Source organism: Andrographis paniculata, unplaced genomic scaffold (genome assembly GCF_009805555.1).
Source record: "Andrographis paniculata isolate CXL003 unplaced genomic scaffold, ASM980555v1 Contig5END, whole genome shotgun sequence".
Classification (NCBI taxonomy): Eukaryota; Viridiplantae; Streptophyta; class Magnoliopsida; order Lamiales; family Acanthaceae; genus Andrographis; species Andrographis paniculata.
In genome coordinates, this window is record NW_026137595.1 from 808,995 (window position 1) to 836,762 (window position 27,768).

The following is a 27,768-nucleotide window of genomic DNA, read 5'->3' on the forward strand; positions in this document are numbered from 1 at the left end:
TATATATATATATATATAAGCATAATCTATAAAAAATATTAATAAACTCGTACTTATTATATTACTTCCTGTTATATAAATAAAAAAAATATTAATATACTAAAATAATTAACAATAAAATAATATATGTATATTCATACGTATGAAATATATTTTATTTTATAAATTTTTAAAATAGCATATTTAATATTGAAAGATAAATTAAAATTATTTATATAATAATTTTAAATTCATAATTTACAGTATGTCTTTTATCGTCTTTTGAAATGATCTGTTTATCGTTAATATTAGTAATAAAAATCCCAAATCAAATCATCGTGGGTGCGTAGTCGTGCTAACCCTTGGATGCGATGCCACCTGGCGGTTCCATCTCCGGCGCCCGCACCACCGTTCGGATCGTCGTCGTCGGCGACCCAGGCTCCGGAAAGACCAGCCTCATAGCAGCAGCGGCTGCCGAGAGCTTCCGACGGGATGTCCCTCCGGTTCTCCCTCCCACTCGTCTTCCCGCTGACTATTATCCAGATAATGTTCCCGTCATAATAATCGACACCTCGTCCAGGTATTTAATCCTCATTATTAATTTGTTGTTGGAGTAGAATCCTGTTTGTCGATGTATTTGCTTCTTACGGAGCGGATTGTGGATGCAGTTTGGAGAATAGAGGGCGGCTTGCTGAAGAGCTGAAGCGTGCTGATGCGGTGGTCTTGACATATGCATGTGATCAGCCTTCGATGCTTAATCGCCTCCGCTCATTCTGGCTTCACGAGCTTCGTCGATTGGAGGTTTAAGCTGACTGACTGCTAATGTTTCACATTTTTACGCTTCAGTTTGAATTTATTACCGCGCATGAAATTTCGATCTTAATTTGTTTGGAAAACGAGTGGGTTGCTACTTGCTTGGCATGATGATTTCAGCATAATATAATTTTATTAACATTACTGTGCACATCTTTCAAAATTAGCAATCAAATCTAGTTTCCTATTTCAACAATTTTGGAGCCAAATATGTTAGTGGAGTCTTCCTCATCTTGAATAGATTCATCCACTTCTAGGCATTTTAATTAATTAAGTCCAAATTGGAAACTGTGGCTGATCCTTCACAAATTGTTTTCTGTGTTTGTGACTGACATCTGCACAATATATCGGGTGCATGTGATTTGTTCAGTGGTCTTGGTCTCTTTTTGTTAATTACATGCTCACTCAAATATGGATTTGTTAATTTTTGAGTGCTTAGATCAAGGCTCCAGTGATTGTATCTGGCTGCAAGCTAGATCGGCGAAAGGAGGAGTACAATTTGAGTGTTGAAATGATGCCGCTCATGCAGCAGTTTCGGGAGATTGAGACTTGCTTAGAATGTTCTGCAGCTAACATGCTTCAGGTTTTGAAAGAATTGTTTAATCTGCTTATATGAATTCGCTCTCTTTCATGTTTTTGAATGAGAATGAAAACTTGCAGTGACTGCAATGGTTTGAAATGTTTGTAGATCCAAGAAGTATTTTATTTTTCTCAAAAGGCAGTCCTTCATCCAACAGCTCCTTTGTTTGATCAAGAAAACCAAACTTTGAAACCTCGGTGTGTCAGAGCACTGAAGAGGATATTTATTCTTTGTGACCGTGATATGGATGGTGCCCTCAGTGATGATGAGCTCAATGAATTTCAGGTTTTATTTCCCTACTTTTGATTCTACATTTTTTTTGGCTGAAGCATTCAAGGACAGTTTTCTTTTTCATTTAGTCGCTCATGTTGATCAACATTTTCGGTGTGTAAAAATGTGGTTTTGGTTTGAGATTGCGGTTTTTATTTCAGTTTTTATTTAAATAGTATTTTTTATTCCGAGTTTGAGAAAGGATATAGTATATTTTTATTGGGAAATGGGAATCGCGGGGCTAAACAGTGGTTATTTTGGTTCAAATAGAAACCAAACACAGTTAGATCTTTCTGATTTTTTCCTCTTTTCAACCACCAATTTTCAATGCTTGTGAGCAGGTGAAGTGTTTCAATGCTCCTTTGCAACCTGCTGAAATCGTGGATGTTAAGAGTGTGGTACAAGAAAAGTTGCCAGAAGGAATCAATAACCGTGGTCTTACATTAACGGGCTTTATATTTCTCCATGCTCTTTTCATAGAGAAGGGCCGAATTGAGGCTGCATGGACTGTTTTGAGAAATTTTGGCTACAATGATGACCTGACCCTTAGGGATGATTATTTGTCAATTCCCAGCAAAAAGGCTCCGGATCAGGTACTTCTTGTGTCCATGTGTGTCTTTAGTTATATTTTCCGAGTTCAATATTGTTTCTGAAAGAAACATAAGATCCTTCATTTTTAAATGCAACATCTATCTTCAGTTTTTCTATTTCATGCATATGTCTGTCTATTCATGCTTTGATGTGCAAGGTCTCATTATGAGTTTAGGCATCAAGATTCAACTTATCATCTTGGTATAGTTTCAATCAATCTCACTTGATTCTATGTGTCTTTGTAGAGTGTTGAGTTGACAAGTGAAGCCGTAGAGTTCTTAAAGGGGATATTCAGCACCTTTGATGATGACAAGGTATGTTGTTTCCTGATGTTTCTTTCTACCTGTTTGAAAGTTTAATGCCTTTTATGCTTTTTAGAGGAGGGGTAATTGAATTCTGTAAGTATCTACTTTATGGTGGGAAAAAGATGTGTAAATAATTTGATGCTTAATTATTATTGGTTCGGAAAATTAGGTCTTTTGCCGCAAGTATTTCATATTGCTCTTCCTCCTGGTGTTAGCTTATTACCTGTTTCTTTTAGGATGGTGTTCTTCGTGAAAGTGAGCTTGAAGATCTATTTTCAACTACACCAATAAGGTAATTGATTTTGTTTTATTTCTCTAAGAACAGAGAGGTTGACTGGACAGAATGCTATTGTGCCACCAATTTTGGATATATTTTATGCATGTATTAATAGGAGATTTGACCGTTACACATTTTGAAACATGTAATCATCACAGATTCTTATTATTCATTTTATTGGCTTTTCTAGTATCACATGACTTGGTTTTTATGGTGTAAATTCAGTCCCTGGGGGGAAGCTCCTTATAAAGATGCAGTTGAAAGAACTCCATCACGTGGATTATCTGTTTCTGGATTTCTATCAGAGGTGGGCTGTACCAGCTTCTCAATTTTAACAAGATGTGCTATTTATATATCTTGCAGGTTCCTTACAAGAACTGTTGCTCTATTATGTGAGACATGAAATTCCCTACCCACTCACTTATGGAAAAACTTTTTTCTAAAACGTTTTATGATAAAGTTTTTACACTGTCCAGAAATTCATGATAATATTGGCTGCTGACCAAAGTTTTCATTTGCCTGTGTTTTGGCTGCTGATAGAAGTAAATTATGTATCTTATATCAATATGGCTGCAGCCAAATCAATGTTGGAATTAACTGCACTTGAAAGAGAAGTCTTAAGAGTAAGAATTATTGGAAACTGTTACTTATACGTAAATTGAGATCTTTATTCGTATATAAGTGTTTTTGTGTGTTTGGTAATTATCCTGAAGTGTTAGTTCTTACACTCAGTCCAGAAATTGATGATAATATTGTTGCTACCCATCTCATGTTGAGAAATATCCTGCAGTGGGCTCTCATGACATTACTGGATCCAGCTCAAAGTATTGCTAATTTAATATACATTGGTCATCACTGCAATGCTGCATCTGCCCTTCACGTAACTAGGCGAAGATCTGTTGACAGGAAGAAGCAACAGACAGAAAGAAATGTTTTTCAGTGCTTTGTTTTTGGGCCTAAAGGTGCTGGAAAGTCTGCATTGCTGGCATCATTTTTGGGAAGGTGCGGTTGAAGTCTGCAGGGAATAGGTTTAGCACAGTTAAAGCCATTAATGGTTATTGTTGGCCTACTTTAGTGATAGCATTAGAATACCTTTTTCTTTGATTCAAAGTATTTTTATTGCTTTAGCTAATACATTGAAATACTGTAATTTTGAGTCTCCAAATTGCAGGCCATTTTCTGAAAACTACATCACAACAACCACTGAGCAATTTGCGGTGAATGTTGTTAGCCAGCATATGGTGAGTGCTAGTTACAAACACAATTGGTACAATCTCCCTCTGCCCCCTGGCTGGTTCTTTGTTCATTACATTGTTTCGACAGATTAATGGATGAAAGATGCATGATTCAAGAAACTGCTATGTGATTCAAAACTACCTTTCTGCCTATTATGTATTACTTTGGCTGTTCCATTCCCAGGGTGTTAAGAAAACTCTTATACTGAGAGAGATTCCAGAAGATGGAGTTAAGAAATTACTATCTAATAAGGAATCTTTGGCTGCTTGTGATGTAGCTGTTTTTGTTTATGACAGGTATACTTGCATTGCTGGTTTGCACTATTTTTTTTTCTGGGTTTTGGCTAGATAATGATAACCTTACCTAATATCCTCTGTTTCTTTCAAGAGGGTTGGGGTATTTATTAATGATTTGTTAATTGATATGTCTCAGCTCAAGTGAATCTTCTCTTAATGGAGCAATTGAGTTGCTGGCATATGTGGCTAGAAGAGGGGAAGAAACTGGTTATGTGATGCCTAGCCTCCTCATTGCAGCAAAAAATGATACTGGTTCAAGTCCCACAATAAACAAAGATTCAGCAAAGGTAATTTGTTTTTCTTTGGCTCTTGGCTTCAATTCTGGAACTTTTAGTTATGATATTTGAACTTTGCTTGAGCCCAAGCCAACACGTGCATGCAAAAGATGAATGAAAAAAAATCCTGAAATAGATATGGTAAGTGGTTGCTCATGATCTGACGGGAGTTTAATTGTTTTAGGTTTGCCTGGATATGGGTATCGATGTGCCTATTCCTGTAAGTGTTAAAGATAGAGATGAGAATCATGTGTTCTCCAGAATTGTAAAAGCAGCACAGAACCCTCACCTGCATGTTCCCGAAACTGATTTTGGCCGTAGTCAGAAGCGATATCGGCAGCTTGTTAATAGTGCTCTTATGTGTCTCTCAGGTACGTAGCCATGTTTTCACTCAACACTTAACTAGTCATCTACAATAACTTACCCCTGTTTTTTCCAAAAATATATCACATCAAACACTTATTTTAACACTTTTTTTTTTCTTTTTACATTATTCCAAAAGAATCTAATATACCAAAACCCAACCAAACCAACAGGTTTTTGAAACATGTTAAAACTTGATACAAGATAAAACAAGACTCTAACACTTTACCTATGGCTACTACTTTTAGTTTATTGATCAAACATATCCTTGGATCAGGAATTCTAAAGAAGCATTCTGAACAGCTATTTAGTCTATCTAAGCATTGGCACTGATCTTGTATTCTGTTTAGCACATTTGGTATTGCTTGTTGTGACTATTTGTTGAAAAATTGCAGTTGGAGCTGCTGCTACTTTCGTTAGCGTGGCAGCATATCGAATCTATGTTGCAAGGAAGAACAACTCCAGTTAGTTTGGTAGTCCTCTAGAGAATTAAACTGGTAACATCAAATTTATTTCAATAACTCATGTTGATGTGATTTTATCTTTCACCTATTAAATAATATTTGTTGTACATATATACTGTCTTCTATTTGCCACCAAAGTGGTCCAGAAGTTTTTGTTTCTATAAGTATTGTCTCTTTGTGAATGCATACATTAGATGAACTGCTACATTTCCAGTATCCTATGTTTGAATAAACTTGCTACTGTTGATTCACAATTCAATTTTATGCCATTTTAATGTGGTAAATTGTTTTGTACATGCTAGTTGCTGTCATGAGTATTCCGCTTCTTATGCACGGCATCGGTATTTCGTGCATTATAAGTTTAAGAGGTTCAAAATTGCATGTTTCCCTACCATGACAGCTCAGAATATGATCCAAAAGTTGTGCCTTACTACGGTGATTTTATGCAAACTGCAAAGTTCAGCAAAAATCCTACTACCTCCGTCCCACTCCAAATGGGCCCTTTAGGATTTTGTAGTAGAGTAAGAAATAATCGTATTTATTGGTCGGTAGAAGTGTGCAAAAAGTTGACATTTTTGTCATTTGATTTTATGTATAAAATAATTGTATATCTAATGGTATCTTTATAATTAGGTAAAAGATAAGGGTATTTTGGTATTAATGTATGATTATTTTTACTAAAATAAGAAATACATACTTTGGAGTGGAACAAACGAAAATGGTAAAATATGTACTTTGAGTTGGGACGGAGGAAGTATTTCCTCACTTCATCTCATTGTATGAAGACATTTCTCCCCAAAGTATATCTTTATACTAGGCCTTAATGGATGAATAAAATTGTTTAAGCTCCATAGCTATCAAAGTGTTAGGGTGTATTTGTTTGTAGATTTTAGTTTTTGGGTTTGGATATTTGAATAGTAAACAGTTGAATTTGAATAGTTGTTTGATGTGATATAAATAAAGGTTGATGTGACGTTTCAAATGTAAAATAAATTTGTAGTATGATATAAAAAAAGAAAAGTACTTATTTGATTTGATATTTTTTTAGGAAAAAAAGAATTTGAATAGTAATAACCTGTAGTAAAACTCACAAAAGAACACAACCTTAGTTTTTAACAAAAGCCTGCAATAACTCTGAATGCCTAAGGTATTAAAAAATGATACTGCTTCTGTTGATTATCAAGCATGATTGTATTTCAAGAAGTCGTTAACGACTCCATATAGGCGGCTAATGACTTAGTTTTGGTAAATGCAAATGAGATTCTTCCCCCACAATCAAATAGTTAAACTCAGAGTAGACATTATGATGTTTTTGATTTCCAAGAAGTAAGAAACTTACTGCATCCTAGTGATCTATGCAATAATATATGAGCATCTGGAAAAGGCTATATATTGATTGATTATAAATTGCGGAAGGAAAGTATGTATTGAGTGAGTCTTGGATTGGGTTTCTGTCCCGAAAGTAGATGTAGATTATAGATTGCGATTATGGAATCCTTGTCAGTGAGTGCACAGTACTGTACATATGCACATTTGAAACTGCATGAATGTAGGGCATGTACTTACAATCACCGGCTAGGTAGGAGGAATAATGAAAGCAGGATTACAATGTTGTCCTAGGATCTGCTGAGATATTGGTTCAGGTGAGTGAACCAATGGCATTTAGAAAACGAATTGCTGATGGGGTCACTGACCATCAATCATCATCTATCTATGTATTGTATAAATAGCAAAAAGTGTAGTCTTCCTGGCCCACTTCAATTCTGTACTCTGAGGTTAGGGGTGAGTGGGGGGTGGAGGTGGAAACGAAGATCAATACACACACATATATATACACATATGTTATAGCATAGGTTCACTTTGTTTGGTTACAAATAAGTGTCATAGATGCATGGTTGAAATATCTGGAGAATTACACAATAGATATTGATAATGCTTTATAGTTTTATATATATATATATATATATATAGATGTTTGTGTGTGTCCTGAAGCATAGATTGGAGTGGTGTACGTACCTCCGAGTTCACGAGGAGCAGAGAATTTGACACGTGGAACCCGAATTGACATTAAGCAAGGAACAAAAGATAGGTATGTATGTAATTCTTTTTAAATACATCTTAAAAGTAGTATTAGCTTTCTGTCCAAATGTTTTTGTTCAGTTTAATTTAATCATTCCTCAATCAATTGTTATGATAAATTGTGACTGAGTATAACTTAACTTGACTTGACTTTCATGTGTTACAATATATGTGTATTAATATGTAAAGAAGATAAGGGTATTCATTAGAATTTAGTAGAGGCCAATGAGAGATAGACAGAGCAACCATATTGAATTCAACTATGGAATGGATGATGTTATGTCAAATTAGAAACAAAATACAACAAGACAACAATATATGGTATATAATTATGTCGATTCCCCGACAGGCAAGACTAGGTTTTCAAAATCCAAATGTTTGTCATTTCAGTCGTAGTATACATTACATACATACATAAATGTGCATATACAATATGTGTTATTAATTCTATTTTTATTTCATTTAGTCTGGTCCCCATGTTATCTACCAAATTAAATCACTCTGTGTTATATATTCTTGTTTTTTCAATTGCTGTTAAAGAGATAAGTATGAGCCAATGTGTATATATATATATATGTGTGTGTGTTATTTGTCAATATGTTTGGTGGGGCCTTTACTGATTTCTGCAGGTTTTAAATTCACATGTATTAATCTTACAGATGAGATGAGCAAATGCTGGCTCACATCATATTTACACACACACACACACACACACGTATATATGGTCCATGAAAGTATGTCTTTTTCAAAAGAATCGAATAATGTCATGTGTGCATTTGTAATTAAACATTGAATAAGTTTAGCTAATTTTCTTAGAGATTTACATGTCGGGTTCGGTATTTTTAGCTAGGGATAGAAAGTTTCGACGTTGATTGATTGTCGATTAGGGAAGATTATTCAGCAATGTGGAGTTAGGAGCTTGTGCTTTGGCATATTTAATTTGAGGTTTTAAGAGATTAGAGAAATTTGGATTAACTTTTCTGACATATACTAGGATTGTAATTTGTACATACATATATATATATACACATTGTATGTATATATGTACATATTTGTGTGTATATATATATGTGTAGGGCAGTGTGGATAAGAAACGAATCCTTGTCAAATGAAAGGTAGAACAGATGTGGGGGAATGAAGTTGATGGATGACATGATTTTCATTCAAATTTAAATGTTACATATATATATATATATATATAGAATTATTAGATAATGTATAATTTTAAATACGAATAGAGGAGGGTTTTCTTGTATGCGTTTTTATGTATATATTGTAGGTCTTTGTCTTATGCTAAATTATTAATTTTAATATATGTATTTATATAGTAAAATACAACAATATTTAACGTTTAAACATCCTGAGGAGTACAATAATAGTGTCGGATCTATTGAATTTAATCATTGACCTCTAACTAATAATAATAATAATAATACATATTTAGAAAATAATACATGAACCAGCTAGCTATACCATGCATGAACATCTTCATTTTAATAATTTAATAACTAATAGTCTATTATTATTATTATTATTATAAAAAAAAATATTGAACCAAACTTGACATTCGAAGCATCTCCATAAACTCCCGTGGCCAAATTGCAACCCGTTAGTGATAAATATATATACAACAAAATTGTATTACGAAAATTACATACTAATATAAACTATTTAGGACAATAAGGCTGGGAACCGCAGCCGCTACTCGAAACTATTTATATTTTAGTTTTCCATAGAGCCATGATGGTTTGTTTGATTACGGTTTTCAATAAAAAAAAAAAAAATAGTATTTAATATTTTTGTAAAAATACTATATTAAAATATCTCAGATAAAATTAAACCATCCCTTATATATATATATATATATATATATATAGTTTTAAATAAGTACTGAAGATTTTAATTAATATGAATCCAACAGCAGCAGCTGGGAGTGAATCGTTGATCCCCTAGGTCAATTTTTTCACTTTCACACCCTCCAACTCTCACTTAATCGTAATTCCTACCCAATGATTTTCCATATTTTACCAAGGAGAAAAGGTACATGCATGCTGCGTCGATCGTATGAACATCTTAATGTGGGTTTCTTTTTGTGCTGCTAATTAAAATTTTGATTTGAAGTTACATTTTGGCTATGTTTATATATATATATATATATATATGTAGCTTTTGGCATTATTTATTGATAGCGATCTTAAAAAAAAATAAAAAAAATCAAATCAAATCAAATGAGTTTACATTTTTGTATTTGATATAATATTTAAGAAAATAAAAAAAGACACCCAAAAAATATAATAATGATCCAAACTAAATAATATCCAAGAAACTGGGAAACGTGTGTCATGGCTCATGCATAGCTAAATAAGATCATAAATAAATAAATAGCATCGTCTTCTGGCAATTAATTAAAATGGACCATATGTATATATGAATATAAATACATATAGGTTGGTCCCTAGTCGTCGACAAATAAGAAAATTTATAAAGATAGAGAAGAGAATATAAGAGATGGAGGTGGAGAATATTCCATTCCATGACCACATCTCAAATATATATGAAGATGATGATCAATTTATATGATCCATCGAGTGTACGTGAGTGTGTGTGTCCAAAACACCCACGTTTGTCATGCAACTCACTTAGCCGGCAAAAACTAATCTGATTCGATAGGAATATGATACTCGATGGGTATTTTCCCCAACATCAAGCACATACACACTCATTCCAGATCCAATTTAGGACCTAGCTCTCAAGTAAGGAATATCTCACCACTTGATGGTTTAACTACGAAAAATTATATATATTGGTCATGAATCTGATACGATAATTTAATTATAATATATTAATATTAGTTAATAAATTATATAGATATAATCGTTTTAATCCAATATAACACGACAACCAATACAATTATCTATATTTTACATATAAAAAAAAAATACTTCAAATTAGAAGCGATCGTTTAATTAGTTGAGCTAATTAATTAAGGATGGATGGATAAAGAGAATTGTGGATGTGTGGATTAGATTGAATTGAATATTCAAAAGAGAGATAGATAGATGAAATTGTCAATTTGTGTTGTATATATATATATATATATCAATATATGTTTGTTGGTTAGTCTTGGATCACATGCTGATGTGAAAAATTAATACAACATCAGCTGAATTAATAGTAACGATTGATTAAATAAAGACAATTTAGTTACTTCAAACATATTTTTTGAATCAATGATCCTAATTAAATTCAACAATGCTAAATTATTAATTGATTTCAACATGAGATCCTATATGTTGTTGGTTGAGCATATTTGAAGCATAGAAATAGCATTGTTCTTGCATTTAACAAACACATCTGTGTTAAATAAAAACATGTAACTGTACTGTATGAATATAATATTGTCTTTGAGGGTTGAACATTCACGTATTGTATATTATATAATAAAATAGAATGACATATCATAATACAAAATAATAAAGTAGTGGATTCATACAAAATATCTATATACTTTGATCATGTATTGTTTGCATTTATATCCTTAAATTCTCCCTTTTAGCATAGTGAGTGTCCCAAAAGACGAGCACATGCCATCTTCATGCCTGCTGGACTGCAACTGCAGTTACCATCTACTTCCATTTATATTTCTATTTGTAATTTAATTCAATGGAATATTATTATTATTATTATTATTATTATCGGGTGCGTGTATTTGCCGGGTCGAACCAACGGAACACCCATGGTGACAATGGCAATGATGACAGAGCCTTTGAAGAATTCACATTAATTAATTCAGTGACATATACATATATATATATATATACATATTTTCACCAAATCCGCCACCACCCCATTTTCATGTATTTCATCACATGACATAAGTTTTTAAAAAATATAATTTTTTTTTTTTATTATATATATAGAATAAAGAAAAATTAGAAAATGTGGTAGATAATAAATTTAGATTAATAAAAAATAAAAATAAATTTGAATGACAAAAAAAAGTACTTCATCCGTCTCATATACCATATACCGCTACATTGTAGACAATGTATTTTAGGAGGGGTGTAATTAGTAGATAAGTAAGAATATATTAGTGAAAATAATTATCTTATAATATAAATAATTATAAATTAAGATTAAAATAACTGATTAGTTTAATTAAAATTAATAAAAAAAATAAATTAAAAAGTTATGAGATTACAGTGTGTAATATTTTCCAAAAAAGAAAAACAATATAGAATATGAGACGGACAAAAATGGCAACGTGGATATTGCATGTGGGACGGAGGAAGCATTAATTACAGCAACCATTAATAAAACAAAAAGTTACTAAGTACATGTTCCAAGTACACACAATCAAATCAAATCTAATCTAATCCTAATTTATCATCCATCATATAAACTCCCTTCGTACAAGTTCTATTGTCCTAAAGTATATTTGCACGATTTTTTAGGTGATTGTCTTTTTGTTATGATTTGACAAATTTATCCTTAATTGTATAGTGGAGATTAAAAGTAATAAATGAATGAAGGATAAAAATATAAAATTTATGTTTAAAAAATAAAATAGTACAATAATTGTTGCACGTATCAGATAAGAAAGTTGAAATGATTATAATATAATGCCTATCAATCAATATAATAATCAATGAAGAATTAAACCATTAATTTAATCAATCAATATGAAATGGAATATTACATTATATTAATTGTAGTGGTGCTGCAGCAGCTGCTGCTGTCTCTTACCCTTGTAACCATAATAACTACCAATTTCTACATTCCATTCCATTCCATGCAAAACAAACAACCCCTAAGAACCAGACTAGTAGTAATAACTACTCCAAATACACATTCCTAATTAATTAATTGTTAACAAGAAGAAGAAGGCCTTCTTTGATCAAGAAATAGCCACACAAAATGGCAAACTTGGTACCCTCTTACCACTACTACTACCACTACTATCATCCCCATTGCACCACCTGCTTCTGCTTCTTCTTCCCCACTCCTTACCCCCGCCCCTACCCACCTTACACCCACCTATCTTCTTCTTCTTCTTCCCTTCCCAAAACCCATCATCATCATCATCATCATCAACAACAACCTCTACTTCTTCTGCATCATCCACACTTCCCTCTCCTCCATCATTATTCTCACAACAATCCAACAACTCGTCACTATCATCATCTTTAACCAAGGAAAGCCTCAGCCTTCCATTCTTGCGCTCCGCCTGAAAACAGGACGTAGAGCTCATGGGAAAAGAGTAGGCCTTGATCACCAGTCGTCCCCCTTCCCGATGTGTCTGAACTTGAACCCCCCCTTCACTTGCACTGATGGAACTCAAAGGAGGTGGAAACTTACTCTCTTTCTTCACTTTCTTACATGATTCTCCTCCTCCACCACCTTTCGGCTTCTGCTTGTCATTACAGCAAAGTTCATTCATGGCCTCCGAATCAATTACACTGCTCCCAGTTTCACTCCCCAGGCTCTCGGTGCACATCTCCAGGCTTCTTGTGCTGAGCAAAGAGCTTGATCGCCGCACAAGGGGGTGGACATATATCTCTTCTTCCCCATTTTTATCAGAATGGAGGAGGAGGAGTTCATCTTGTTTTTGAAGCATTTGGGATTGGGACGAGGATGATGAGGAGGAGGATAAGGGCTGTTTGGATGGAGCCAACTGGTGCATTATGACCCGAGGCTCTAATACAAGCGGCTCCAAACAAGATTGCAGCCCTTGACAAACACTTGAAGCAAAGGACATGATGATGTTTTTTATTTCTTGATGTTATATTTGATGATGATGTGAAGGAAAAAAAAAAAAGGGGGCAAAAATCAGGGGATGAAGAACAAAGAGACAGTGTTGCCTTTTTATTTTTTGTTGTTACAATGTTTTGATTTTTGAGAGGTGAAGAGGACATCTGATTCTTGAAAATCACGAGGACATGTCAGGGGGGGAATGGTGGTGTGATAAGAGATTTGAGATTTTGATTTTGATTTGAGAAAAAATCAGAGGATGGAATTTGAATGATAAAAATAAAGGGGGTGGGGGTGGGGTGGATTTATAGGTGCAAAAAGTGTGCAAGGAAGAAGAGGTCTTCATGTGGGACACCCCCATCATCCCCCCATATTTCTTGACAACAAGAAATGGATTCTCTAATCAAATGTGCACATTAATGAGTTAAAAAATAGGATTAGGGTTTGATGACAAAGAGAGAAATGATTATGATCCTACTAAGTTTGGATCAATGATTGGTTGTTTTTATGGTCCAAGACCAGACAGTAACAATGGATTTGTTGCAGTTTAGAGAAGGGTTGGATCTGATTCGTTCAAATCTAGGATTTATTTACCGGAAATGAATTCAAGACAATCACACCATCATCATGTTTTCACCCCAAAAGTAAACCAGCATAATAGTGTCTAGAGGCAGAGTATTTAAAAACAAAATCTTGATCAATGATCACATCTTAGTTCAATCAAGGGCAATTATTTAAGACCTATCAAGAAATAAATGTATTGATAAATAAAAATGGAGTCTTTTAAGCCCTACAATATCATTTCTCTAAAAAGGAAAAATGACAAGCACAGTGTAATATTATACATCATACACTACTGCTAATTCTTGCTCCTTCAATAAAAAATTGCAAGCAATTTCACAAAAACCACACACCACTGAATCTTTTCTTTTCTCAATTAGGACCACAAGAAAATGACATCCCACATTTCCTAATGTCACAATTTTTAGCAGAAAAAAATAAAAAATTTGTTTCATCTGTCAAATGACTTGTTCTTGGACAACTTGTGTATGTGTTGTTCACTGGTTTGTCTTAGCCCTTCACTTGTTCAATAGACAGTGATGGTGGTTATCCCATATGTATATTAGATATGCTGCTTATTGCAAGTACACTAATATACATACAGACATTGAGGTTCTATCCGGCTTCTCGTTTAGGCTAAACTTGGCAAAATGCAGACAACCATTAATAATCCTAAAGTTGTTTCCTAGGGAGTAAATAGTTGTTGATGTGCACTTCATTTTCACCCTTTAAAAAGATCACGCTGTTACGTCACTATTTTACCACAAATAACAAAATCTGCATATCTCAAAAACACACCCCTGATAAGACCTGTAATATTTCCAGACATTTGCCAATATGGTATCATACCACAGAGAAATTTTTTTTAGTTACTTGTCGACACGAAGGTCACGTTGCATAATAGCACATGGAGCGCAGTCGTATGTATGTAATATTCACGCAAGAACTAACCTGAACATATGATGAGTTTGGCCCATGTGTAGCACATGCCATGGATGCCGAGCACAGACCTATAACAACAGCAATGGAACTCCCACATGGGATGGGTATTATTATTAACACATTGTGAAACATATGCAACAGTTCTGAGAAAAAAATGTTTGGTTGACGATCCATAGAGACAGTACTTGTAGCCAAACAGACAGCCATATGCTTTGATCAATCAATGATTAAGAGGTGTTCAATGGATCTGATCAAGAACATAATTCAATAGCATAAGAGATGCAAATGCAACTGAAAACCGAAAAAGAAGGGTGTTTTGGCACTCATTTATTTATTTTCGTTTTTATATGTCAGTGTCAATTCTAAACAGAGCAAAACATAACATGAAACACAAAAGAGGCTCCATTTGAATGTAAATTGGACAGGCTTCCACTACCACACAATTTCACAATCCCAACTACTACTGAAAAATTAAGTATATATATTGATAGGTGAACTGTTTTTGGGGTGTTGAATCTTCAAGTGTTATTTCCTCTTCTTCATTGAAAATCAAAAGCAAAATTTTCTCAGTAGTCAGTTCATGTGCACACAGTCTTTTTACCCTCACCTTTTTGCATGACAAAAATCTACAAATATCAAGCTGGGCTCTACCCCATTGTTTCTTCTCATTACAAAGTATAATCTTGTTTCACTTTAATATTTCCATTTTTGACAAAAGCTAGTGGAACCTTGTTCCTATGTCTCAGCCTGCAAAGGAAATTGTGCAATATGTACACGTATTCCAGTTTAACCATGCAGTAAATAAACCATTCCAAAATAGCAATGATACAACTCATGATTTTTCAGCTGCTAGAGTATGGTTTTATGTCACCAAAATATCAAAAAAATCATTACAATTATTTCATTGCTCCATTGTTTCTAAGCATATTTATTTCATCAGTTTGAATGCCCAACAGTGAATCAGTTTTACCAAATGAACAAAGATGAGAGTGGAGAACATTTGGCAACCATAAGTTCGGTAGGATAAGAATGTACATACCCTCTGGAAGAACAAAGGCCCAAAGCGCGAAGGTCTCCTAAAGATGTATCCAAGACAGGGTGGAAGTGCCAAATACAACAGCTGCTCCAAGTCCACCAAAACGACCCGAAAACTGGAAATGAAAGAAAGTACCTGCAGTAGCATATCATTAGCCCACACATGTGCCGAACCAGTTAGCCAACATAATGCAAATATCTTATACTCTAATTCAGTTGGATTAGTTCTCAGTTTCTCACCAAGCGTATCATATAGGGGAACACAAATTAAGCTGTGGGCATTGCAGGCCTGGAAAGAAAAGAAATAGATGATCATAATCATGACTAACCCAAACCCAAGCACAAGACGGGGAAATTAAGGAGTCCATATATTCATAGCCTGACCTCCATGGCGACGATCCAATGGGGACAATTTGAACCATAAATTCCAACGCGATCACCCTTCAACAAAATGACAGATTTAAGTAACGGTAAATGATAGTAAGAAATTGAGTAGTACAGTACTAATATTTATTGAAGACAGTCAGTTATTGAGTGAGTCAATAATAGGTTGATGATATTAATTTCTTACAGGTTCAAAACCATGGGCCCTCAGGGCTGAACCAACAAGCAGAGTTTCGTCGTACGCTTCCTTGTAAGTCGCGATCTGCATAGTAGGAAATCTCTTTTTGATGCCTGCATATTCACGAAAATTCGTGCAGAAGTTTTCTGGGACGCCCACTCTGTCTCGATGGACGGCTGTGTCGCCATTCGTACGTCGGGTCACGAGTTCGCTGCTGTCTACCGGGGCAGACGTCGACAATGATCCTTTCGCAGGTTCACCTACGGAATCCATGTTACTAGTTCTCTTTTTCTCAAAACGATAACGCTTGTTGGACTTCTCGCGATGACGCGGCTCCGTCGGTGTCCCTGCGCGAATCCTCGTTCGCAATATACGGCTGGACGATGGGTCAGTGAACGGCGGACAAGGTCGTCGTTCGCGATTTTTGGTCACGACGTGCATCGCAGGAAATTCCTTTTTGATGCCTACATATTCACGAAAATCCGTGCAAGAGTTTTTTGGGACGCCCACTCTGTCTCAATGGACGGCTGTGCGGCATTCGTACGTCGGGTCACCAGTTCGCTGTTGCTTGCCGGGCAGACGTCGACAATGATCTTTTCGCAGGTTCACCTACGGAATCCATGTTACGAGTTCTCTTTTTTTTTAAAAAACGATAACGCTCTTTGGACTTCTCGCGATGACGCGGCTCTGTCGGCGTCCCTGCGCGAGTTTTTTGGGACGCCCACTTTGTCTCGATGGACGGCTGTGCGGCATTTGTACGTCGGGTCACGAGTTCGCTGCTGTCTGCCGTGGCAGACGTCAACAATGATCGTTTCGCAGGTTCACCTACGAAATCCATGTTACTAGTTCTCTTTTTCTCAAAACGATAACACCTTTTGGACTTCTCGCGATAACGCGGCTCCGTCGGTGTCCTTGCGCGAATCCTCGTTCGTAATATACAGCTCGATGACGGGTCCGTGAACGGCGTACAAGGTCATCGTTCGCAATTTTTGGCCGCGACGTGCATCGCAGGAAATCCCTTTTTGATGCCTACATATTCACGAATGTCCGTGCAGGCGTTTTTTGGGACGCCCACTCTATCTCGATGGACGGCTGTGCGGTATTCGTACGTCGGGTCACCAGTTCGCTGCTGTCAGCCGGGGCAGACGTCGACAATGATCCTTTCGCAGGTTCACCTACGGAATCCATGTTACGAGTTCTCTTTTTCTTTAAACGATAACGCTTGTTGGACATTTCGCGATGACGCGGCTCCGTCGGCGTCCCTGCGCGAATCCTCGTTCGCAATATACGGTTGGACGACGGGTCCGCAAACGGCAGACAAGGTCGTCGTTTGCAATCTTTGGCCGCGACGTGTATCGCAAGAAATCCCTTTTTTATGCCAACATATTCACGAAAATCAGTACAGGAGTTTTTTCGGACGCCCACTCTGTCCCGATGGACGGCTGTGCGGTATTCGTACGTCGGGTCACCAGTTCGTTGCTGTCTGCCGGGGCAGACGTCGACAATGATCCTTTCGCAGGTTCACCTACGGAATCCATGTTACGAGTTCTCTTTTTCTCTAAACGATAACGCTTGTTGGACATTTCGCGATGACGCGGCTCCGTCGGCGTTCCTGCGCGAATCCTCGTTCGCAATATACGGCTGGACGACGGGTCCGCAAAAGGCGGACAAGGTCGTCGTTTGCGATTTTTGGCCGCGACGTGCATCGCAGGAAATCCCTTTTTTATGCCTACATATTCACGAAAATCCGTGCAGGAGTTTTCTGGAATGGCCACTCTATCTCGATGGACGGCTGTGCACCATTCGTATGTCGGGTCACGAGTTCGCTGCTGTCTGCCGGGGCAGACGTCGACAATGATCATTTCGCAGGTTCATCTACGGAATCCATGTTACTAGTTCTCTTTTTCTCAAAACGATAACGCTTGTTGGACTTCTCGCGATGACGCGGCTCCGTCGGCGTCCCTGCGCGAATCCTCGTTCGCAATATACGGCTGGACGACAGATCCGTGAACGGCGTACAAGGTCATCGTTCGCAATTTTTGGCCACGACGTGCATCGCAGGAAATCCCTTTTTCATGCCTACATATTCGTGAAAATCCGTGCAGGAGTTTTTTGGGACGCCCACTCTGTCTCGATGGACGGCTGTGCGGCATTCGTACGTCAGGTCACCAGTTCCCTGCTGCCTGCCGGGGCAGACGTCGATAACAATCCTTTCGCAGGTTCACCTACGGAATCTATGTTACTAGTTCTCTTTTTTCCTAAACGATAGCGCTTGTTGGACTTCTCGCGATGATGCGGCTCCATCAGCGTCCCTACGCGAATCCTCGTCCGCAATATACGGCTGGACGAGGGGTCCGTTAACGGCGGACAAGGCCGTCGTTCGCGATTTTTGGCCGCGAAGTGCATCTCAGGAAATCCCTTTTTGATGCCTATATATTCACCAAAATCCGTGCAGGAGTTTTTTGGGACGCCCACTCTGTCTCGATGGACGGCTGTGCGGCATTCGTACGTCGAGTCACCAGTTCGCTGCTGCCTGCCGGGGCAGACATCGACAATGATCCTTTCACAGGTTCACCTACGGAATCCATGTTACGAGTTCTCTTTTTTTTTTTAAAACGATAACGCTCTTTGGACTTCTCGCGATGACGCGGCTCCGTCGGCGTCGCTGCGCGAGTTTTTTGGGACGCCCACTCTGTCTCGATGGACGGCTGTGCGGAATTTGTACGTCGGGTCACGAGTTCGCTGCTGTCTGCCGTGGCAGACGTCGACAATGATTGTTTCGCAGGTTCACCTACGAAATCCATGTTACTAGTTCTCTTTTTCTCACAACGATAACACCTTTTGCACTTCTCGCGATAACGCGGCTCCGTCGGTGTCCCTGCGCGAATCATCGTTCGCAATATACGGCTGGACGACGGGTCCGCAAACGGCGGATAAGGTCGTCGTTCGCGATTTTTGGCCGCGACGTGCATCGCAGGAAATCCCTTTTTGATGCCTACATATTACGAAAATCCGTGCAGGAGTTTTTTGGAATGTCCACTCTGTCTCGATGGACGGCTGTGCGCCATTCGTACGTCGGGTCAAGAGTTCGCTGCTATCTGCCGGGGCAGACGTCGACAATGATCCTTTCTCAGGTTCACCTAAGGAATCCATGTTACTAGTTCTCTTTTTCTCAAAACGATAACGCTTGCTGGACTTCTCGCGATGACGCGGCTCTGTCGGCGTCCTTGCGCGAATCCTCGTTTGCAATATACGGCTGGACGACGGGTCCGTGAACGGCGGACAAGGTCGTCGTTTGTGATTTTTGGCCGCGACATGCATCGCAGGAAATCTTTTTTGATGCCTACATATTCACGAAAATCCGTACAAGAGTTTTTTGGGACACCCACTCTGTCTCGATGGACAGCTGTGCGGCATTCGTACGTCAGGTCACGGTTCGCTGCTGTCTGCCGGGGCAGACGTCGACAATGATCCTTTCGCAGGTTCACTTACGGAATCCATGTTACTAGTTCTTTTCTTTCTAAACGATAACGCTTGTTGGACTTCTCGCGATGACGCGGCTCCGTCGGCGTCCCTGCGCGAATCCTCGTTTCCAATATACGGCTGGACGACGGGTCCGTGAACGGCGGACAAGGTCCTCATTCGCAATTTTTGGCCGCGACGTGCATCGCAGGAAATCCCTTTTTGATGCCTACATATTCACAAAAATCCGTACATGAGTTTTTTGGGACGCCCACTCTGTCTCGATGGACGGCTGTGCGGCATTCGTACGTCGGGTCACGAGTTCGCTGCTGTCTGCCGGGGCAGACGTCGACAATGATCCTTTCGCAGGTTCACTTACGGAATCCATGTTACTAGTTCTTTTTTTTCTAAACGATAACGCTTGTTGGACTTCTCGCGATGACGCGGCTCCGTCGGCATCCCTGCACGAATCCTCGTTTGCAATATACGGCTGGACGACGGATCCGTGAACAGCGGACATGGTCGTCGTTCGCAATTTTTTGCCGCGACGTGCATCGCAGGAAATCCCTTTTTTATGCCCACATATTCACGAAAATCCGTGCAGAAGTTTTTTGGGACGCCCGCTCTGTCTCGATGGACGGCTGTGCAGCATTCGTACGTCGGGTCACCAGTTCGATGCTCTCTGGCGGGGCAGACGTTGACAATGATCCTTTCGCAGGTTCACCTACGGAATCAGTTCTCTTTTTTTCTAAACGATAACGCTTGTTGGACATCGCGCGATAACGCGGCTCCGTCGGCGTCTCTGCGTGAATCCTCGTTTGCAATATACGGCTGAACAGCGGGTCCGTGAATGGCGGACAAGGTCCTCGTTCGCGAGTTTTGGCCGCGACGTGCATCGTAGGAAATCCCTTTTTTATGCCTACATATTCACGAAAATTCGTACATGAGTTTTTTGGGACGCCCACTCTGTCTCGATGGACGGCTGTGCGGCATTCGAACGTCGGGTCACCAGTTCGCTGTTGCCTGCCGGGGCAGACATCGGCAATAATCCTTTCGCAGGTTCACCTACGGAATTCATGTTACTAGTTCTCTTTTTTTCTAAACAATAACGCTTGTGCGCAATGCCAAATACCAGAAAAGGAGGACAACTGGAGGTCATCTTCTCTAAAATGATTCTTTGTACATTAATCAGCATTGCCAATGAAATATTCAGATCAATGAAGAGACAAACACACGAGAGAAATTAGTTGTGGCGAAAATAACTATCAGGTAAAATTGCTTATAACTTTCCTGTAGTTTCGAAATTCAGCGTAAAATCTCCCTGTACTTTAAAAATTGCATGGTACCCCTTATACTTTAAAAAACGTTGCATGAAACCCCACCACCATGAAACTTTCCTCGTGTGATAAGAAGATGATTTCCTATCTATATGTTTTGCATGGCAGGGGGTTTCATGCAACATTTTTCAAAATATAAGGGGACGTCATGCAATTTTTAAGTAAATGAAGAATTTACACTGAGTTTTGAAACCATGAGGAAGTTACGGGCAATTTTACCTAACTATCATAATGTTGAAGCAATGAATCTGTAAGACAAGCATTGATCTCCATGGTGTCATTTGTTCAGAGGGTTTCAACAAAATCAAACAGAATATACATCAACAAAACACTTGCCATCTCTAGGCACGCGCACAATGCACTCAACGAGCTTCTGAAAAGCAGTCGAATATATCACTTTGAAGACTAATGCCACTGTCAGAGACATTTTATTTGGCTAGCTTTATTTCCTCAGAGAACATATGAAGTTACAAGGTTAGTATACGATAATTCCAGCATAGGTTCTACAAGGTATGGAGTAAAAAAGATAATGTAAAAATATTCAACAATTTTTAGCTTATAACAACTGGTTTCCACTAAATTTAGTGCATCAAACTTGTTTTCTTGATACAGAAAACTCCTATTCACATGAAAGATTGTTCTCAAGAACCCTTGCCCATAGTAATCTTTTTAATACACATACGAATAAATTCAAGATTTGGATCCAAGAGAAGAACTTCAAGATTTGAATCCAAGAGAAGAACCAACAAATAAATGAATTTATACCTAATAGGAAGGCAAAAATCAGTCTTTTTCTCTACAGTACTGCTGCTGCTTCTAATTTACTAATCCTCATCAAAATACTCATCCAATGACTTGGAGAATTCTGACAAATGCGTACATGGTGTCTTATAAGATCCCCCCTCACCGTCAGGAGAACAGAATTCCAGGCCCATTTCTTTTACAAGGTTCTCATACGATGCCGAAAGATCCTGCGAGGTCATCTGATGATAATCCACAAGCTGGTGGAGGCATTGGTTTTCCCTTTTCAAGTTGGCATTCTCATTCGCCAGTCTCGATTTCTCTGCCAGCAGTGCCTCCAGTTGAAGCCTTACCTGCACACAAACATATAGTTCTCCCAACATCATTCACAATGCAATACCAGAATAACAATAATAGTGCTCAACCACCATTAGCCAAACAATATCATTCCCCAAGTCAAACTCATAACTGAATTCAAGCAAGTTTATATTCAAATTCAGATTTGTTTTCGAAATCTTAGCAATGTAGATAGATTTGTTGAAGCAACTTACAAGTTTATTTATATAGCTCTCCAGCATCATTCACAATTTAATACCAGAGCAATAATAATAATAATAATAATAATAATAATATGCTCAACCACCATTAACAGAAGAATATTCCCCTAGTCAAGCTCATATAACTGAATTCAAGCAACTTTAAAGTTCATATTCAAATTTAGGATTGCTTTCAAAATCTTAGCAATGTAGATAGATTAGTTGAAGGGCTGGTGAAATGAGCGAGTGTTACCAAGTCATCTTCATCTGGTTGGATCCCATTTCCTAATCCATCACGAAGCTTTCGATTCTCTTCCTCTAACACAGCACATCTCCCCTGCATAAAGCTTAGATCCGATCGAACTGACTTCAATTCTCTGGCCATGGTAGCGGCTCTTGTTGCCATGGAAATCGCCATCTAGAAAACAACCTTGATCCATCAATCACTGCTGAGTGTAGGAAGATTGCTGCAGGAAAAATCAAGAAAAAGAAACCTACATTTTTGGCTTTTTGAATCTTCCTCATATCGTCAGGGCATTTTCCTTTTTCTAATGGTCCATCATCTTCCACTTGCTCTGAATCCAATTTCCTCTTCATCCCTCTCTTGTCTACTTCATTATCTTCTTCCTTGTATTGGTTCCCTTCTTTTAATTGGTTTTCTTCATCCGTCTTGGCTTGATTAAGTGCAGCTTGAACTAAATCAGTCATTGTGGGCGGTGTAGCTAAATCCCTAGCTCCCTACAAAAATCCAACACAGAGAATTTATAAACCCTAAATTGACTGCCGAAATTACTGAGAAATTGCAATTTAGGTCGTTTTTGAAGTAATTGTGAATAATATGGTGTAACCTGCAAGGCGTTCTCTAGATTGTTTGAGAGCTGCGAGAGCGTCTGGGCTACTGAATCGAATCCCCTGAGCAAAAGCATCGAATCCTCCTTCATTCTTCTCGATCTCCCTTCTGATTCCGCGTTCTACAAACCAGAAAACAAATAAACCACAAATTCCTCGAAATCAGCTTCGAATCGACACAAAAATTGATGAATCGATCGGTAATTCAAAAAAAGAAGATATATCTAACCGACTGTGCAGGCGGCAAGGACCGCTCGTCGAGCTTCCGATTCTCGAGAAGCGCATCGACGCGACTTCGAAGAGTATTCCAGAACCGCTCGTTGGACGGAGGACTGAACATCGGAGGAGAAGAACAGTCATTCAAGCTCGGAGAACCCTGTAAAAGAATCCAAAACTGAGCAATTCAATCCACACACAAAAACAGAGGATCCAGAAATAAAGCAAGAAAATGAATACACACCTTGCAAAAGGAAGACGGAGACGAAGCTTCCACAGAAGCCGCCATTAGAGCTTTCCCTGGACCCGACTTGAGAGAGAAATAAACAGTATAGAAGGAGAAGGAAGGAAGGAAGGAAGGAAAAGCAACGTTCAGAATCTGTAACGGCTAGTCTGGACGGCTCGAGGAAGTTCACTCTCAAATACATCCATATTTATACCAGCAAACTCCCAACGGCTACGAAATTAATAGCACTATTATGTTTTAACCTCAGTCAAAAAAATAAATAAATAAAAAATAAAAAATCAACGGCTATGTTAAATTATTTTCCTTTAAAAAACAAACCCTAAATTTTTCAAAAATCATAAATGTGGCTGCTGGGATTCGAGCCCAGGTCTCCACGGCCACAACGTGGAATTCTTACCACTAAACTACAGCCACTTGGTTGCTACTTTGTAAACATAAATAAAATTAAATATATTTACAAGAGTTTCTCCTTAATCAAAATATATAATAGACAGAAAATTTCAATTTAAATTCAAATTAAAGACGTTGATCATAAATAAGAAAAACAAAGCTAAACAAGAAAGTAGAATTAAATGTAGCAACAAAGCAATTAAATCATCACAGTCTTAATGCATTTCTAAGACAAAACATGCAATGCCTCTCACTCTCCGTGTTTAATTTCAAGGCCCTTGAGTTTCGACTCCAATTCATGTTCGTCGCCGCCGCCGTCACGAACCTTAACGTCATGCTCATCGTCGTCATATTCATCTCCATCGGGATCGTTCCCGTCGAGAGGACCGAGAACGTCGGGGCAGTTCTTGAACAAATCCTTCACCTCGTCGATACCCTCATCGGATATATAATTCCCATTGATATTCAACAATTTAAACCCGGGTTTCTTCACAACAGCCTGGCAAAGACGTCGAGCACCCGCTCGTCTAATCAGATTCGTATTCACGTCGACTTCGATCAATTGCCCGTGCCCCTCCTCGAGGGCCTTGGCTATCAAGATCGCACCCTCGTCCTTAAGTTCATTCTCGCCGAGATTCAGGATCGAAAGAAACTGTTTCGAAGCTATACAGGAAGCGAGAGCCGGGGCAGATTTAGCCGTGATTTCGTTCCCGGCCATGTCGAGAACTTCGAGAGACGAAGCAGATTCCCGTAGCGCGTTTAATATCGCGATCGAACCCTCGTCCTCGAGATTCAAATACGTCAGGTAGATTTCTGTTAGATTCGAAAAAGCCGAGGATGCTTTGCTCAACGCCAAACCGGCTTCGACGCCAAACATATTGTCCGTCAAGTCGAGCTTTTTCAACCGATTACATGATCCGAGTGCTTTAGCTAGAGCAATGCCTCCATCGGATCCGACCCTCGTCGACGAGCACCGGAAATCTTCCAGCGCGGCGGAATTACGCACCATTTTCGAAATCGCTACCGCTCCTTCGTCTCCGGTCATGTTGTTATGGAAATGGAGGATTTTTAGGTTATTCGTCGAGGGAATTAACTCTAACACTGCCTCCGCAGCCTCCTCCGAAATGCCGTCGTTGATCAGATACAGTTCTTCCAAATTATCTTGCGATTTCAGAAGTGGTTCGAATGCCCGAATCCCCTTCTCGCCCAACGCATTGTTTGAAAGATTAAGATACCGTAGTTTAGTGCCTTCCAGAGCCGAAGAAAATATCTTCATTACATCGAGTGCTTCTTCCTCGTTCCTCCCCGCAACAAAATCCGATAAGTCGATTTCCGTCAATTGTTCCTTAATCGAAGACAATACAGGCTCGGCAACAAGTGCCGCCTCCCTGCCGAAACTCGTATTGCTAAAGCAAATCTTTGTATACTTAACGCCAGACTCCTTCAAGGCTTTGAACAGCTTCTCAGCATCTCCGGCGTCGATTTCCTTCCGCGGATTTCCGGATATATCAAAAGAAGTTCCCTCAGATCCTTTAATCTTGGTTAATATACCAAGATCCGCTTCGACTTTTGCAATAGGACCTCGTTTGATGACTTCGATCATGAGCCTACTTGATTCTTTCGCATATAACTGGATGGCGGAACAGCCGTCGCCATCGGGCTCCTTAGCAAAATGTTGGTTCGCAATATCGAAAGCCGCAGCCTCGATTTCTTTGGCATCCTCCTCTGCTTCTTTCTCACTCAATAAACCATACTTTCTAGACCAAATTGAAGGAGTCACAAGATTCTTGGTCATCCTCTCCACAAGCTTTAGCCGCGTAGCTTGAGAAGGAGGCCACAATTTCACAGACATGGCCGGAATCTCCATTTCAGAATTAACCTAAATGAAATGGTACGTCATTGTTCATCAATCGAACATTTACAAACAATACGACAACATTCTAATCCAAACTCAATAAAAACTGAACAGAACAGAAGCAAAATGGTATAAAAACGCAGCAATGTTCGTGAAAACATGAAATCAGAATTAACCTACCAGAAATGCAACACCATTATTCATCACTCGAACATTTACAACAAAATAACAACATTCTAATCCAAACTCAATAAAAACTGAACAGAACAGAAGCGAACTGTCTCAAAAACAAAACAGCAAAATTCGCGAAAACACGAAATCAGTAAAAAAAGTCAAACAAAACATTCAATTCCCAACTAACAAAAGCCAGAGCCACAATAAATACTAAATCCGCATACGATATTTAGGCGAAGACATCTAAACAGATTAGAAGCAATAAATTTTCAAATCATCAACATTTAAAATTAGGGGAAAATAACCAAACCAGTGAACTGGAAACACAAAAAAAAGCCGCCGACCGAAACCCTAGATCTAACTCCACAAAAATCAAAGTGAAAAGAGTAAAATCCAACCTGAGGATTTCTTATCGCAGATCCGTTGGACAGCAACCCGCTCGAAGAAACCGGAAAACTGAAATTTTTGAATTTGTAGAGAGATCGAGAGAAAAAGGCAAGAGAGAGACAATCTCCCGCTGAGAAAATTCGGCGGAGCAGTTGCTACATTTGAATACCTTAAAAGCCCATTTTAATTGGGCCTAGTTGGGCCAGAAAAATAGGGTAAATTTGGGCTGTATTAATAATCTTACCTAGGCATTTACATTTATAAAGCTCATTTATCAATAATACGATACTTTGAAGTTGGGCTAAGTTGAGTAATGATTCATGGATTTAATAGACTACTTATTACAATTTTATTTTACTTTTTAAAATTTTATCGAAATAACTTTAGAATTAAGTGTATTATTTGATGAAAAAAATATTTATTTTAATTATAGTAGTTAAGTGTTGTTGAAAAATAACTCTTGAAAAAATTGATTAGTTCACGAGTCGAATTTGAATTCAAGAATTATTATGTACATGAATGAGTTGAGATTTAATCCGCAGGAAATTCAATTGAGTTCGTTAGTAATAATATATTTATATCATTTTATATATATAAATTGTTTCGATCATAAAATACTTCTTTCGTTTCATATTTATATATTTATTTGTTTTTTACATGAAATTTTATAAATATTAGTATTATATTAGAATAAAGTAGAAATAAAAATAAAAAGGACTAAATTAACCCTATTAGTATTGCATGATATAAAGGTAATGACATTTGTATAATATATTGTAAATTGAAAATGTATTTATAATGTTAAGTAAGTAGTACAATTACTAACAAAAATTAATACTTTATTACGGAACGTACCAAAATAAAAAAAAATAGATAAATTATTAAATGATAGAGGGAGTATATATTTACTTCTTGAAAATGAAAAGTATTATTACTGACAGATAAATAAATTAAGAGTTATAGATTAAAATGACAAAAGTAACACATTAAAAATGGATAGAAATAGTTTTTTTTTTTTTTTTTTTTTATAACTATTTTCGTATGATTATTCTAATGTATTCATTTTTGGTAAAAAAATTATATATTAATATCAAAATATATTTAATTTTTTATCTAAATTATGAAAATATTATTACACATACAGTTAATGTATATACAAAATCAAAAAATAAAAATACCAAAAAAACTTTACCGT

At 37.8% G+C, this 27,768-nt stretch overlaps 4 protein-coding genes and 1 non-coding gene across 5 annotated transcripts; 1 reads left to right on the top strand and 4 right to left on the bottom strand.

Annotated features, from left to right (window-relative positions):
* The first annotated feature begins 295 nt into the window (after positions 1-295).
* Positions 296-5,703, top strand: LOC127258792 (mitochondrial Rho GTPase 1-like). Its single transcript, XM_051285787.1, has 14 exons — positions 296-559; positions 648-780; positions 1,232-1,375; positions 1,481-1,657; positions 1,984-2,235; positions 2,479-2,547; positions 2,775-2,830; positions 3,041-3,122; positions 3,606-3,817; positions 3,987-4,056; positions 4,235-4,347; positions 4,484-4,634; positions 4,807-4,993; positions 5,381-5,703. The coding sequence occupies exons 1-14, from the start codon at positions 351-353 to the stop codon at positions 5,452-5,454; spliced, it is 1,929 nt and encodes a 642-aa protein (XP_051141744.1). The 5' UTR covers positions 296-350; the 3' UTR covers positions 5,455-5,703.
* A 6,462-nt stretch (positions 5,704-12,165) lies between these two features.
* Positions 12,166-14,295, bottom strand: LOC127258801 (protein FANTASTIC FOUR 3-like). Its single transcript, XM_051285799.1, has one exon. It carries the CDS (start codon positions 13,284-13,286, stop codon positions 12,426-12,428), a length of 861 nt encoding a protein of 286 aa, XP_051141756.1. The 5' UTR covers positions 13,287-14,295; the 3' UTR covers positions 12,166-12,425.
* Positions 14,296-21,917: 7,622 nt separating this feature from the next.
* On the bottom strand, positions 21,918-23,908 carry LOC127258800 (uncharacterized). Its single transcript, XM_051285798.1, has 6 exons — positions 23,765-23,908; positions 23,534-23,680; positions 23,304-23,426; positions 22,954-23,193; positions 22,709-22,873; positions 21,918-22,272 (listed from the first exon to the last, which is right to left on the bottom strand). The coding sequence occupies exons 1-6, from the start codon at positions 23,807-23,809 to the stop codon at positions 22,003-22,005; spliced, it is 990 nt and encodes a 329-aa protein (XP_051141755.1). The 5' UTR covers positions 23,810-23,908; the 3' UTR covers positions 21,918-22,002.
* A 201-nt stretch (positions 23,909-24,109) lies between these two features.
* Positions 24,110-24,181, bottom strand: TRNAH-GUG (transfer RNA histidin (anticodon GUG)). Its single transcript has one exon. It is a non-coding gene; the product is annotated as a tRNA-His (tRNA).
* A 73-nt stretch (positions 24,182-24,254) lies between these two features.
* LOC127258793 (RAN GTPase-activating protein 1) lies at positions 24,255-26,710 on the bottom strand. Its single transcript, XM_051285788.1, has 2 exons — positions 26,585-26,710; positions 24,255-26,036 (listed from the first exon to the last, which is right to left on the bottom strand). Exon 2 carries the CDS (start codon positions 26,022-26,024, stop codon positions 24,408-24,410), a length of 1,617 nt encoding a protein of 538 aa, XP_051141745.1. The 5' UTR covers positions 26,025-26,036; positions 26,585-26,710; the 3' UTR covers positions 24,255-24,407.
* Positions 26,711-27,768: the final 1,058 nt, after the last annotated feature.

What these genes read in the sequence shown, in the direction of transcription:
- LOC127258792 (XM_051285787.1), top strand. Translation starts at nt 351, where the DNA reads ATGCCACCTGGCGGTTCCATCTCCGGCGCCCGCACCACCGTTCGGATC. An exon ending in TTTCTGGATTTCTATCAGAG is followed by an intron (nt 3,123 to 3,605) that starts GTGGGCTGTACC and finishes AATATCCTGCAG; the next exon opens with TGGGCTCTCATGACATTACT. An exon ending in TAAACAAAGATTCAGCAAAG is followed by an intron (nt 4,635 to 4,806) that starts GTAATTTGTTTT and finishes TAATTGTTTTAG; the next exon opens with GTTTGCCTGGATATGGGTAT.
- LOC127258793 (XM_051285788.1), bottom strand. Translation starts at nt 26,024, where the DNA reads ATGGAGATTCCGGCCATGTCTGTGAAATTGTGGCCTCCTTCTCAAGCT.
- LOC127258800 (XM_051285798.1), bottom strand. Translation starts at nt 23,809, where the DNA reads ATGGCGGCTTCTGTGGAAGCTTCGTCTCCGTCTTCCTTTTGCAAG. An exon ending in CTCCGTCTTCCTTTTGCAAG is followed by an intron (nt 23,681 to 23,764) that starts GTGTGTATTCAT and finishes ATTCTTTTACAG; the next exon opens with GGTTCTCCGAGCTTGAATGA. An exon ending in ATCTAGAGAACGCCTTGCAG is followed by an intron (nt 23,194 to 23,303) that starts GTTACACCATAT and finishes GGATTTTTGTAG; the next exon opens with GGAGCTAGGGATTTAGCTAC.
- LOC127258801 (XM_051285799.1), bottom strand. Translation starts at nt 13,286, where the DNA reads ATGTCCTTTGCTTCAAGTGTTTGTCAAGGGCTGCAATCTTGTTTGGAG.